At 43.7% G+C, this 13,406-nt stretch overlaps 1 protein-coding gene across 4 annotated transcripts in view; it reads left to right on the top strand.

Annotated features, from left to right (window-relative positions):
- Window positions 1-13,406, top strand: part of SCRN2 (secernin 2) — a 113,131-nt gene that overhangs the window by 26,716 nt on the left and 73,009 nt on the right. For all 4 annotated transcript variants that reach the window (XM_077459729.1, XM_077459727.1, XM_077459730.1 and 1 more), the window contains one exon: window positions 4,364-4,545. In XM_077459729.1, the coding sequence (XP_077315855.1) occupies window positions 4,364-4,545 (182 nt within the window). The remainder of the gene's footprint in view (window positions 1-4,363; window positions 4,546-13,406) is intronic.

Genomic DNA, 13,406 nt, shown 5'->3' with positions numbered 1-13,406 from the left:
CAGCTGATTAGTAATCTGCTGGTGGGGGGAGAAGAGAGGAGGCCTGGGGCCCCCCACAATGGTGGAACACCAGGGCCCAGTCACAAGTGCGATGTTTGCGAACCCTGGTAGTTCCATCACTGATATAAGGTAAGACTGCACTTGTAATCAATAGCCCAACAATGAATATATAGCTTTTGAGCATACAAAAAATGCGAAATTCATAGACAGTGTTCGGGTAAGTCTAAGTGATATTTGTGCTCTGTGTCACTTGATTATTTGAATGTGTTCCAAATGAAATAGTGCTTTCACTCCAATGTGCCCAATTCACACACTGCACTCACCGGACAATATTGACTTATTTTGTATGAAACAAGAAAGTCAAAATACGCTCCTATAGGATGTACTATATGCTGGATCCTCCACCAGGTGTTCTCTGATATCCATTTTTAAATTTCTCTCATAACAGCGCAACCTGTACAGCAGGACCATCAAAGAAGAAAGGAAGAGTCTCTTGTAGTGTAATACATTTATTGGACTCGCTGATAAAAAAAAAATCAAGTAGTGCACTTACAGTCAACAATAAAAACCCAGATCTACGAACACTGAACACTGTCTATGAATTTTTCTTTCTTTTTTGTATGCTCAAAAGTTATGTATTCATTATTGGGATGTTGATTATAAGCACTGTGTTACCTTATATGAAAGGGTTTCCTTTGAATTGCAAGTTGACATTGAGGTAGGTTTAAAGCCCAACTCCACTCAAAATATTTTTTCACTTGCAAACACTATATAAGCAGAGAACGGTTTTAGGAAATATTTTTATTGAAGAATCCAGTGAACTAACAAGTTTGCTGTCTGTGTCTTAAAGAAGAAGTTCAGGATTTTATATATATAAAAAAAAATTAGAGCGATTACCTTTCCCAAATCCCTAACTGACAGATGCTTTCACTTCCCTTCCCCTTGCCCTCCCCCAAACAATTCAAAACTGAAATAAAAAGTTTTTGCTGGCATTAAGCTTTAAAGCAACCCTGTCGCTTGTATTAGAAAGCCATCTGCAGCATGATATGAAAGAGGAAGCTGTACTGTTACTATTCCCTTTTTATCCACAGTTAACAGCATGCTGCTATCCATGTTTTGTGGTGGTGTAGTGGCCAACAGACCCTTAGGGATAGACAAACTATCTGACACTCCTGGAAGTGTCAAATAGTAGCAGCGGTCCGATCTGTCCACCGCAATGTTGCAGTCCCGATAAAAATTGCAGATTACTGCCATTACCAGTAAAAAATAAATTTAATAAAAATGCCATAAATGTATCCCCTATTTTGTAGACACTATAACTTCTGCGCAAACCAAACAATATACACTTATTGTGATTTTTTTTTTTTTTTTTTTACCAAAAATATGTAGAAGAATACATATTGGCCTAAACTAAGGAAGAAATTTTGTTTGTTTTTATATATTTTTGGGAATATTTATTGTAGCAAAAAGTAAAAAATATTGCTTTTTTTTTTTTTTTTTTTTAATAGTGCAAAAAACTAAAAACTGCAGAGGTGATCAAATACCACCAAAAGAAAGCTCTATTTGTGGGGAAAAAAAGAACGTCAATTTTGTTTGGATACAATGTGGCACGACCGTGCAATTGTCATTTAGGACAACGCAGTGCTGTATCGTAAAAAATGGCCTGGTCAGGAAGTGGTTAAAGGTTGAATAGATGTTTCAACATCCATCTTCACTTGGACACATTGTATTTCTATGACCAACCTTCCTAATAGCCAGCCAGATATAACCCATCCCTCCCTCAGCAAACGTGCCTCAGTTTTGAAAAATAAAATAAAAAATCAGATGAGGTCTTGACATTGACCTTGTAAAACTTAGACTGTGAACAGATAAGCAGGTGGCAGCTTTGCAAATCTGGGAAAGAGATAACTGATGCTGAAATACCTTGTGTAAGGCACTTGCAGATATAGTAATGTGTGTCTTGATAGCAAAGGCTGAAATCCGATCTTTAAGACCATAAGCTAGAACAATGATCTGCTTGAACCACTGAGAAATGGGGAGCGAGAAGCAGGTTCCCCTTTACAGGGATCATCAGGAATGACCAAAAGAGAATTGGTCTTTCTAATGGAAGCAGTGACTGAAAGGTAAACCTACACAGCATGAACTTCATTCAGGCAGTAAAGGGACATTTCCGTTTGATATACTGGAGCCAAGCGGGGAGCGTGAAGAATAATAATGAGGTGATCTAAACCTTCCACCTTAGGAACGAAGGAGGCTCCAGGCATCAACACCACCTTATCCTTATGTGAAACCCAATAGGGTCCTTTACAGGACAAGGCTGCCAGTTAACAGCTAACATACGCCTTGCAGGGAAGCCAAGGCAACCAGGACAGTAAACTTGGGGGTGAGAGTAAAAAGGGCAATATCCCTGATGAGTTCAATTGGCGGTCTTTACAGTGCAGAGTAACAGGTGGTTGTTAGAAGGTATGGTTTAGTCCAGAGTGGAGCTTTGGCTGGGGGTTGAGGAATTAGCATAGTCAGGTAGACCGGGTCAGCAACAAGTCTTGACAGCAAGGTACAAAGTCAGAATCCAGAAGCGTGGTCCGGAACAGGCTGGGTCATGCACAGGCTGCCAGAGTAGTGTAAAATCTTCAGGCAAAGAGAGTAATCCAGGAAATGGGCAGAGGTCAAAGTCGAGAAGTTTAGTAGACCAGCAGTATATCGCACATCCAGGGAAACAAATCCAACAAATGGGCATAGTCCACAGGAAATACTAATCTGAATATGGATTAATTGCAGCTGGAAGCCGGGTGGTGCTAGAGAGTACTAGGAGCAGAGGTACTATGCAAGGTGTATACTTTGTAATACAGAGAGGCTCTGTCACTATAGAAATGGCAAGGAAATGAACACAGAGTTTGCATTTCTGCTGACTGCAGGGATACAGAGCTTAGGTTTTGAGAGAAGAAAACTGCTCTGGCAGCTTTCCTTGGTGTTTGCTATTTCTGGATGGGGCTCTGTAGCTTTGGAGATTCCTAAGAGTCTTGGGTGGGATCAAATCTCCAACCCTGTTTGCAGGTGTTGTGGACAGCCAGCAGGGTGTGTGCCCAGGTGCACGCAACCCATATAATGATGGGCTGGTGAGAGCAGTAGGTGGTGGAAGTTGGAGTGTGAGCAGGCGCTGCCACTTGGATTCGGGGCCCTGTCAAAGAACCTGGTGGTCTCTGTCTGAGACTGCAATCCCTGTAAGGGGTATTCTATGTCCAAGGACTGGGAAAGGCTGGCCACCCATGAGAGTCTGGGTGACCAAAGTTCAAGGGGGCTGGAGGAAGTCCTGAAGTCTTGGGGAGAGTGAGCAAACACGGAGGGTTGGAGAATCCTGTTAAGGCCAGGAGAGTAAGCCTGTGCAGCAAGGAAATGCAAGTCAAGGCAGAGTAAGCCTAAGTGCCAGGTGGCACAGTATTTTTTTAATTTGCATATATTGGAGAAGAATTCTGGGTATGAACTTTTATTTAGTTCCTTTTAATAAAAACGGGTTGCCACTCCCTTTAAAACCTGATAGCTGACTGCCGGGGACTCACTGAAAAAGCATCTACCATTGAGCTAAACGCTCCCAAATATTGCAACTGCTTGACTTGGGTTCCCCAGTGGCAGTGGTAAAAGAGCCACATCCCAAAGATAGAAGGACCTAGGTTCAATCCCAGACACATGACAGCTGAGCAGGAGGAGCCACTTGATAGAAACCCTATACAAATGTCTTAACCAATCAATGAGAGGCTAGCAGTATTTGGAACTAACAGGAACTAATGTTGAACATATTCCAATCTGGACAGCTGCATAAAGAGCCCAGCACAGTAGCACATAGCTGAAGCCCTTATTGAAAAAAACAAAACATAACTTGGGAAAAGAGAGAATGGATAGAAAAAATTGTTAATAATTTCTCAATGGAGAAAAGATGCCCATCCTGCAAGGACACTAGCAAAAACTGAATCATGCTGGAAGTGGGAACAGTCATACCTGGCTGGCCAATGGCCGTTTGTCAGTGTCTAGTTTCTCCTGTAAGTAGCAACATGTCTCATAATACAGTAACTGAATTCTGTGACATGAATCAATTTGGATCCAAGCTGTCCTCTTGCCCCAAGATAAGGAAAGTAATAAGCCAGCCCAAGGTAAATTAACAAATGGCAACTGATCTGCTTATAATTTAGGCTTCCCATTTCTGGATCCTAGTGATCAGAGGTTTTCACTGAAGGTTATCTCTGTTTAAGCATGTTTACATTACTAACCCAGGTTTGTGACAGATTTACTTTACTGTGTCTAACAACTTTTGTTTTTACTTTAGGCATATATTCTAATAAATAAATGTACTTAAACTTTCTCTGTATAGTGTACCTACATAGAAGTGGAACAGGCCCCAAGCACACTAGCTGTGATTCTGAGTCGCCCATCCTGGTTGTGGGGGGCCGAGATGGGAGCTAATGAGATGGGAGTCTGCATTGGGAATGAAGCAGTGTGGACCAAAGAACCAGTTGTAGAGCATGAGGCTCTGCTCGGCATGGATTTAGTAAGGTGAGGCCTGTAAACCCATTGTGGTGGACCATAGAAAATAACAAACACCACTTTGTCTTCTCAAATCAGTCCTTCTCGATTACAAATAGCTGTTACTTACTATTACAAAGGGGTTGATTACCCAAAGAGCTAGCAATCAGAATTAAAGTAGTTTATTAACTGACCCTAATCTCACTCTATGCAGTTTGTTTTTCCAATGCATTCCCTACAACAGCTTTCAATTCACCAACACGATGGCTGCTCTGCGTGCCTACTTTTAAAGTGAGGGTACCATGGACTCTGGATACTGCAATATTCACCTCAAACCCATGGTAGTGGCCAACTCAAACCTCATCTCTAGTGCTGGGGGCAGAATACATAAGATCAATGTGTGTCCTACACCAAACACACACACTCCACAGGAGGAAAACTTAACTGCACTCTAGGTGCTAAACATATAGCCTTTGTGTCAAGGCTCAGTGAGCTAAGGGCATGCAAAATGTGTAATGTGTTTGAGAGTGTGGGCATTGCACATTGAGTTTCTAGAGCAGCCATTTTCAACAAGGGTGCCTGGGCACACTGGGGTGCCTACAGGTTTCTTCAGGGGTGCCTTGGCAAAATACAAAAAAAAAAAAAAAAAATTGCTTGCTCAAGAATTGTATACAAGCCAGCAGGTGGATCAAGCCTGTCCTTTAGTTACACAAAACCATGGGTTTCCATTGTGCACCATTACACTGTTATAGGTTGATAAGGAGGATGTCAGATGCCTGTCCAGCATCCTTGTTTGTCCTTCTGTTAGCACTGGGGTTACATTAGCTGAGTGAGAGAAACTGAGGGAGAAGAGAAACTTTGGAATACTAATCAGTATCAGTGTGCAAATGTGTGGTTTTTGTTTTTTTGGAAGAATAAATTGCCTCCAACATTGAGTGTCCAATGTGTGTGGATGTTGCTACGTTATGTAAAACTATTAGTTTTGTTTTTTCATTTTAGAATGGGGTGCCTTGAAGTTGTGCAAACTTTAAAGGGTTCCTTAACTGACAAATGGCTGGGAAACACTGTTCTAGAGCATACACTGTAGTGTGTGTTGGCGTAAGGATATAGGAAAAAGACCAGTTTGTGTGCTGGAGGTGGAATTTCGTTAAAGACCACTGTGTGTGTGTGTGATGGAGGTAAGAGCTAACTGGAAAATAGACCCGTGTTTGCATTGGAGGTGGGTTCCAACCAGAGCCACATCATTTATTATCAAAGCTGTGCAACATCCTGTCCTCTTATGAAGTGGAATGCATCTGAAGCTACCATGCCAGTACATAACATGCAAATGGTGTGCTTCTCTTTGCCTGTTGCACCAGGGAAGGGGGGCAAAGCTTCTACCTTGCTTAGATCAGCTGTGCTAAAGTTGGGATCTCAATGGAAAAAGACCAACCCGTGTGTGGGCTGAAAGTGAGATATCACTAGAGAAACACCTGTGTGTTTTGGCGGGTAGGATTCCCTGCTAGAACATGCTCTGTTTGGCTAAATTTAGGACTGGAGGCAGAATCCCTCAGTGACAAAGGGAAAGTGACCATAAATGACAGGATAGGCAAAAATGACAACCTGTACTTTGAGAAAAATGTTTGCTTTCATCCCTAACATCTTTCTAAAAATGCATTTATATACTCTCAGAGATCCTGAGATGAAACAAATATGATGTTGACCAGTTTTGACTTTTGGCTTATAAATTTAGGTTCCTAACTACTTCCTCCTTCCCTTTTTTTTTTTTTTTTCCTTTCCTTGATCAAATATTTTATTGCAAAAGGGTAAAAACAATACAACATAGTGACAGAACAAAATACAAAAGGGCACATGGTACTCCTAAAAAGACAGGTTGAAGTACACCCCACGTATGACAAGCAAGAGACAAAAAAGTTTACAGAGTTACAGTGGAGCAAAAAAGTACCGTATTTGCCGGCGTATAATACGACTGGGCGTATAAGACGACCCCCTATTTTTCAAGTGAAAACATAGGTTTTGGGCAATACTCGCGGTATAAGACTACCCCCCTTCTGAGGCAACACCATTTAAAAAAAACATTAGAACGATTAAAAAATACAAAGCAAGAATGCCAACTACTCATCCGCCATGCTGTGTTATGTCATAAAGTAAATCAAACAATAATAACACAAACAGAGATCTATTGAATGCCACAACTCTGGAAAGTAGAATTTTTCACTAACCAAACCTATACCACTTTTGGGTTACATTCTATGGGAATTGTCCACCAAAATGCATTTAATAACCCCCCTGTCATATGTCCCAGATTTACCTGTCCCTCTTGGGTGCCTGGGACCTCAAAGGCAAATAGCAGGATGTATAGTAGTAGATCAGTGAATGGATTTACCCAGGGAAGTATGGTGAGCGGTGTATTATTTTAATGAATACAACGCCTGCTTGGATTGGCAGAGGCTGTAGCATCATCAGCCCTTGCCTATCTCTCTCAAAGCCAATCCGAGCAGGCTACTCTATGTAGCCTGCTCGGATTGGCAGAGGTTGTTACTCCAATCCAAGCAGGCTCTGTATTCATTAATAGAATACATCGCTCGCCGGGATTGGTTCAACGGCGTATACTGTTTGTAGCTGAAGCCACATACAGTATTAGCAGACATTTGGGGGCTGACATCTATCGGGCAGCATTGTATACCTGTATACCCGGCGTATAAGACGACCCCCGATTTTTGGGCATTTTTTTTAAGTGTAAAAGGTAGTCTTATACGCCAGCAAATACAGTATTTAGTCAGCCACCAATTGTGCAAGTTCTCCCACTTAAAAAGATGAGAGAGGCCTGTAATTGTCATCATAGGTATACCTAAACTATGAGAGACAAAATGTGGAAACAAATCCAGACTATCACATTGTCTGATTTTTGAAAGAATTTATTTGCAATTTATGTTGAAAAATAAGTATCTGGTCACCTACAAACAAGCAAGATTTCTGGCACTCACAGACCTGTATATTCTTCTTTAACCACTTGAGATCCGCGCTATAGTCAAATGACGGCTACAGCGCGGATCTAAATTTCCGGGACTACGTCTATTGACGTCGTCCCCTTTAAGAGCTCCCCGCGCGCTCCCGGGAGCGCGCATCGGGGAAAATCTGTGTTGGCCGTGTCCCCTGGACACAGCCAATCACAGATCGCTGTAAACGGCCAATCACAGCGGCCGTTTACAGCGCGATCGCCGCCTCCAATGGGTGATGATCTCAAATGTAAATAAATTAGATCATCACCCATTGCCGAATGTGTCTCCTCACACAGCGATAGCGTGTGAGGAGACAGATAGAGCAAGTGAGTGTTCTAGTAGTGTGTAAACGTGCCAGTGCCCAGATCTACCCTGCCAGTGCCCAGATCTACCCTGCCAGTGCCCAGATCTACCCCACCTGTGCCAAGATCTACCCCACCTGTGTCCAAATCTACCCCACCAGTGCCCACCTGTGCCCACCTGTGCACCGCCAGTGCTCCATCTGTGCACCACCAGTGCCCGCCAGTGCCCATCTGTGCACCGCCAGTGCCTGCCAGTGCCAATCGGTGCCCATCTGTACCAATCGGTGCCCATCTGTGCCTCAGCAGTGCCCATCTGTGCCGCCTAAGCAGTGCCCATCTGTGCCACCTCAGCAGTGCCCATCTGTGCCGCCTCAGCAGTGCCCATCTGTGCCGCCTCAGCAGTGCCCATCTGTGCCCATCTGCTGCCTTATCAGTGCACATCCGTGCAATAAATCAGTGCACATCTGTGCCGACCCATCAGTGCACATCTGTGCCGACTCAGCAGTGCCCATCTGTGCCGACTCAGCAGTGCCCATCTGTGCCGACTCAGCAGTGCCCATCTGCTGCCTCAGCAGTGCCCATCTGCCGCCTCAGCAGTGCCCATCTGCCGCCTCATCAGTGCACATCCGTGCAATAAATCAGTGCACATCTGTGCCGACCCATCAGTGCCCATCTGCCGCCTCAGCAGTGCCCATCTGTGCCGCCTCAGCAGTGCCCATCTGCCGCCTCATCAGTGCACATCCGTGCAATAAATCTGCACATCTGTGCAATAAATCAGTGCACATCTGTGCCGACCCATCAGTGCCCATTTGTGCCACCTCAAAAGCGCCCATCTGTGCCACCTCAAAAGCGCCCATCGGTGCCACCTCAAAAGCGCCCATCGGTGCCACCTCATCAGTGCCCATCAGTGCTACCATCGCTAAACGTGTCTTTTCCGCTGAGGAGGCGTACCAAATTATTTCCACGGCCGACGAGAGCAACGGGGAGCTCTCCTCTTCAGATTCCTTTTCGGATTCGGATTCTGAAGCCGACGTAAATTATGAGCCAGTCCTCAGCAGTGAAACACTGACTGAATCCGAGGAGGAAGATATCCGGCCCATCAAGCGAAGGCGTCCTAGTGAGGCAGTGCCGTCCACCAGCACCGCAGTGCCGTCCACCAGCACCGCAGTGCCGTCCACCAGTACCGCAATGCCGTCCACCAGCACCGCAGTGCCCCAGCAAGAAAGGCCAAGTACCAGTGGGGTGTCATCTCAGCCCCAAAGGGTTAGGAGCCATGCTGGCCTTCCCTATGCCCTTCAGAACCCCTTGTGGCTTCCTCCTAATTCAGGAGAGGCCATTGTTCCCCCTTTCACCGCCCAGCCAGGAGTCCAGGTGGACACGGAGAATTTTAGCCCTATAGATTTTTTAAATTTAATTTTTACGGAGGACATGTTGGCGTCAATTGTGGCCCAGTGCAACCTGTATGCACAACAATTTATTTTTCAAAATCCGACCTCCTATTATGCCCGTCCCTACGAATGGAGAGACCTAACTGTGGAGGAGTTCAAGCTTTTTTTAGGCCTCACATTTAATATGGGACTCAACAAAAAAAATCAATTACGTACCTACTGGTCAATCCACCCCCTCCACCACTCACCGCTCTTCTCCGCGGTAATGCCCAGAACCAGGTATCAGATGATCCTGAGGTTCTTACATTTCAGTGACAATTCCCAGTGCCTTCCACGAAATGATCCAAATTATGACCGCCTTTACAAAATTCGACCAATACTAAATTATTTTTCAGAAATATTCCCCAAATTGTTTACCCCGGACCAACACATATGTGTGGATGAGTCCCTTATTAAATTTAGTGGCAGGCTTAGAATGAAGCAATTTATGCCCAGCAAAAGGGCCCGCTATGGGGTGAAGGTCTACAAATTATGTGACCGAGCCACAGGGTACACATATGCATTCATGGTGTACGAAGGGAAGGACACCCAGCTACAGCCCCCTAATTGTCCGGACTACTTGGGATCCAGCGGAAAAATTGTTTGGGACCTCATATACCCCCTACTGGATAAAGGCTACCACCTCTATGTAGATAACTTCTACACATCTCTGCCCCTGTTCCACAACCTTCACCGGAAGAAGACGCCAGCATGTGGCACTGTAAAAAAGAATCGGAAGGGCTTTCCTCAAAGTCTGGTGCACAAGAAGCTGCGGAAAGGAGAAACCGCAAGTCTAAGAAACAAGGAGGTTCTGGCAGTGAAGTGGAGGGACAGAAGGGATGTATACATGTTATCTTCTATCCACAACGATACCTTCGTGGAAATCCCCAGAAGGAATGGCCCCGTAAAGAAACCCAAATGCATTTCCGAATATAATTTGTTCATGGGAGGAGTCGACTTCAACGACCAAATGATGGAACCATATCTGGTCACAAGACGGACATACCATTGGTACAAAAAAGTAGCAATTTATTTTTTTCAATTGGCCATTTATAATTCATATGTCATTTACCGCAACGCCACCCAAAACCCCAAACGTTTCTTTGGCTACCAGGAGGAAGTTTTCACTGCCCTTATTTTCCCAAATGGCCCACCAGAAAATATCAGATCAGACGTTGTTAGTCGACTCTCCGAGCGCCACTTTCCGGATAAAATCCCCCCCACACCAACAGGCAAAAGACGCCAAAAAAGATGTAAGGTGTGTACCAGAGCAGGAGTCAGAAGAGACACATCTTATTATTGTGCACAATGTCCTTCCCAACCAGGCCTCTGCATAGGCGACTGTTTTCGGCGTTACCATACTTCAATAAATTTTTAGTGAAGTATGGTAAACATAATCCTCAGTTCCTGCCTTCATACACCTTCACACCCCTTATGCCACTGCCTGCTCTGTAACTGACCCTGGCTTGTTATTTGACCACTCTTATGCCTGCCGATTCTGTACATACCGCTGCCTGATCTGGAACTGACCCTGGACTGTTATTCGACCATGCTTCTGCCTAACGATTCTGTACATACCTCTGCCTGACCTGGAACTGACCCTGGACTGTTATTCGACCATGCTTCTGCCTAACGATTCTGTACATATCTCTGCCTGATCTGGAACTGACCTTGGACTGTTTGACCACGATATTTACCTGCCTCTTGGACTGATCTTGTATTCTGCAACTGGACTAGTGGGATTCAACATGGGGTCTCACATATGTGAGGGGCTCCAGTATAGTTTTTCTGGAAGAAGAAAACAATTTTCTTTGTTTTCTTATTCCTAGATTAGGGTCTGGAGACTCGGAGGCTTCAAAGAGATTTGGGAGGGAGAAGCCTCTACCCCTATCCCCATTCTGTCCTGAACGAGGCTCTACTTCTGTCTGCTGCCTGTAGGACTTACTGCCATCATGCCGCACTGACCACACCACAAGGACCTGCCTACTACCAGGACCAATATTTTTGGCACTGCTGACATCTCTGCACTGACCCTGGACTGTAATATGGACAGTATCCCTGCCTGCTGCCTAAAAAACTGTGTTTGCTGTTGCTGACCAAGTCCCTGCCTGCTGCCTGGACCAGTGATATCCTCCTGTGGACAACTGCGCTTCTAAAACCACAGGTAATCTTTTCTTTACCCTTTGCTCAGCATAATGTATTTGGGGGTGTAATTCTTGGTATGTGCAGGCTATGTGTCCCTGGAACGCCAGCGGTGTTTCTTGCATGTTGCGCCTCTGTATGTGGTCAGGCTGTGTAAACGTCTCACACATGTGGTATTGCCATACTCAGGAGGAGAAGTAGAATGTATTTTGGGGTGTTATTTTTGCTATGTAAATGCTATGCGTTGGAAATATCTTATAAACGGACAACTTTGTGTAAAAAAAAAATGCGTTTTCATTTTTTTCCACATTTTCCGAAAACTTCTGGAAAAAAATGAACCATTGAAAAGACTCATTATGCCTCATAGATTATACGTTGGGGTGTTAGCTTTCTAAAATGGGGTCATTTTCTGGACGTTTCCATTGCCCTGGTGTTCCAGGGCCTTCAAAACTGTAATAGGTGGTTGAGAAATGAAATGTGTAATTTATGCTCCTAGAATGCCTGAAGGTGCTACTTCAAAATTAGGCCTCTGTATGTGGTCAGGCTGTGTAAAAGTCTCACACATGTGGTATCGTTATACTCAGGAGGAGTAGTAGAATGTATTTTGGGGTGTTATTTTTGCTATGTAAATGCTATGCGTTGGAAATATCTTATAAACGGACAACTTTGTGTAAAAAAAAATGCGTTTTCATTTTTTTCCACATTTTCCAAAAACTTCTGGAAAAAAATGAACCATTGAAAAGACTCATTATGCCTCATAGATTATACGTTGGGGTGTTAGCTTTCCAAAATGGGGTCATTTTCTGGACGTTTCCATTGCCCTGGTGTTCCAGGGCCTTCACAACTGTAATAGGTGGTTGAGAAATGAAATGTGTAATTTATGCTCCTAGAATGCCTGAAGGTGCTACTTCAAAATTAGGCCTCTGTATGTGGTCAGGCTGTGCGAAAGTCTCACACATGTGGTATCGTTATACTCAGGAGGAGTAGGAGAATGTATTTTGGGGTGTTATTTGTGGTATGCACATTCCGTGTGGGAGAAATAAGCTATTACAATGAAAATTTTGTGGAAAAAATAAAAATAAAAAAAAATCGTAATTTTGCAAAGAATTGTGGGAAAAAATGACAACTTAAAATAACTAACCATGCCTCTTACTAAATACATTGGAATGTCTACTTTCCAAAAAGGGGTCATTTGGGGGGCATTTGTACTTTCCTGGCTTGTTAGGGTCTCAAGAATGGAGATAGGCCTTAGTACATCAGATGTGATCTTTTTTTGCAAATCTTTATGATTTGCACCATAGCTTGTAGACTCTATAAATTTCACACAGATCATATAATATGCAAAAATGTGGGTTATTTTTACTAAAGATGTGTAGTAGTATAAATTGTGGCCAAAATTTATGAAGAAAAATTGCTAATTTGCTAAATTTTGTCACAGAAACTAAGAAAAATTCATTTTTTTTCAAAATTTTCGGTCTTTTTTCATTTATAGCGCAGAAAATAAAAAACCGAGAGGTGATCAAATACCACCAAAAGAAAGCTCTATTGGTATGAAGAAAAGGACAAAAAAATCATTCGGTTACAGTGTTGCATGACTGAGTAATTGTCATTCAAAATGTGAGAGCACTGAAAGCTGAAAATTGGTCTGGGACTGAGGGGGGTTTAAGTGCCCAGTAAGCAAGTGGTTAATAGGCTCCTCTGTCCTCCACTCATTACCTGTATTAATGGCACCTGTTTGAACTTGTTATCAGTATAAAAGACACCTGTCCACAACCTCAAACAGTCACACTCCAAACTCCACTATGGTGAAGACCAAAGAGCTGTCGAAGGACACCAGAAACAAAATTGTAGACCTGTCTGGGAAGACTGAATATGTAATGGGCAAGCAGCTTGGTGTGAAGAAATCAACTGTGGGAGCAATAATTTGAAAATGGAAGACATACAAGACCACTGATAATCTCCCTTGATCTGGGGCTCCATGCAAGATCTCACCCTGTGGGGTCAAAATGATCACATGA

The sequence above is a fragment of the Lithobates pipiens genome, unplaced genomic scaffold (assembly GCF_037356315.1).
Source record: "Lithobates pipiens isolate NorthernLeopardFrog02 unplaced genomic scaffold, aLitPip1_a1.2 Scaffold_28, whole genome shotgun sequence".
Taxonomy (NCBI): domain Eukaryota; kingdom Metazoa; phylum Chordata; class Amphibia; order Anura; family Ranidae; genus Lithobates; species Lithobates pipiens.
This window is presented reverse-complemented; position numbering and strand designations above follow the sequence as displayed.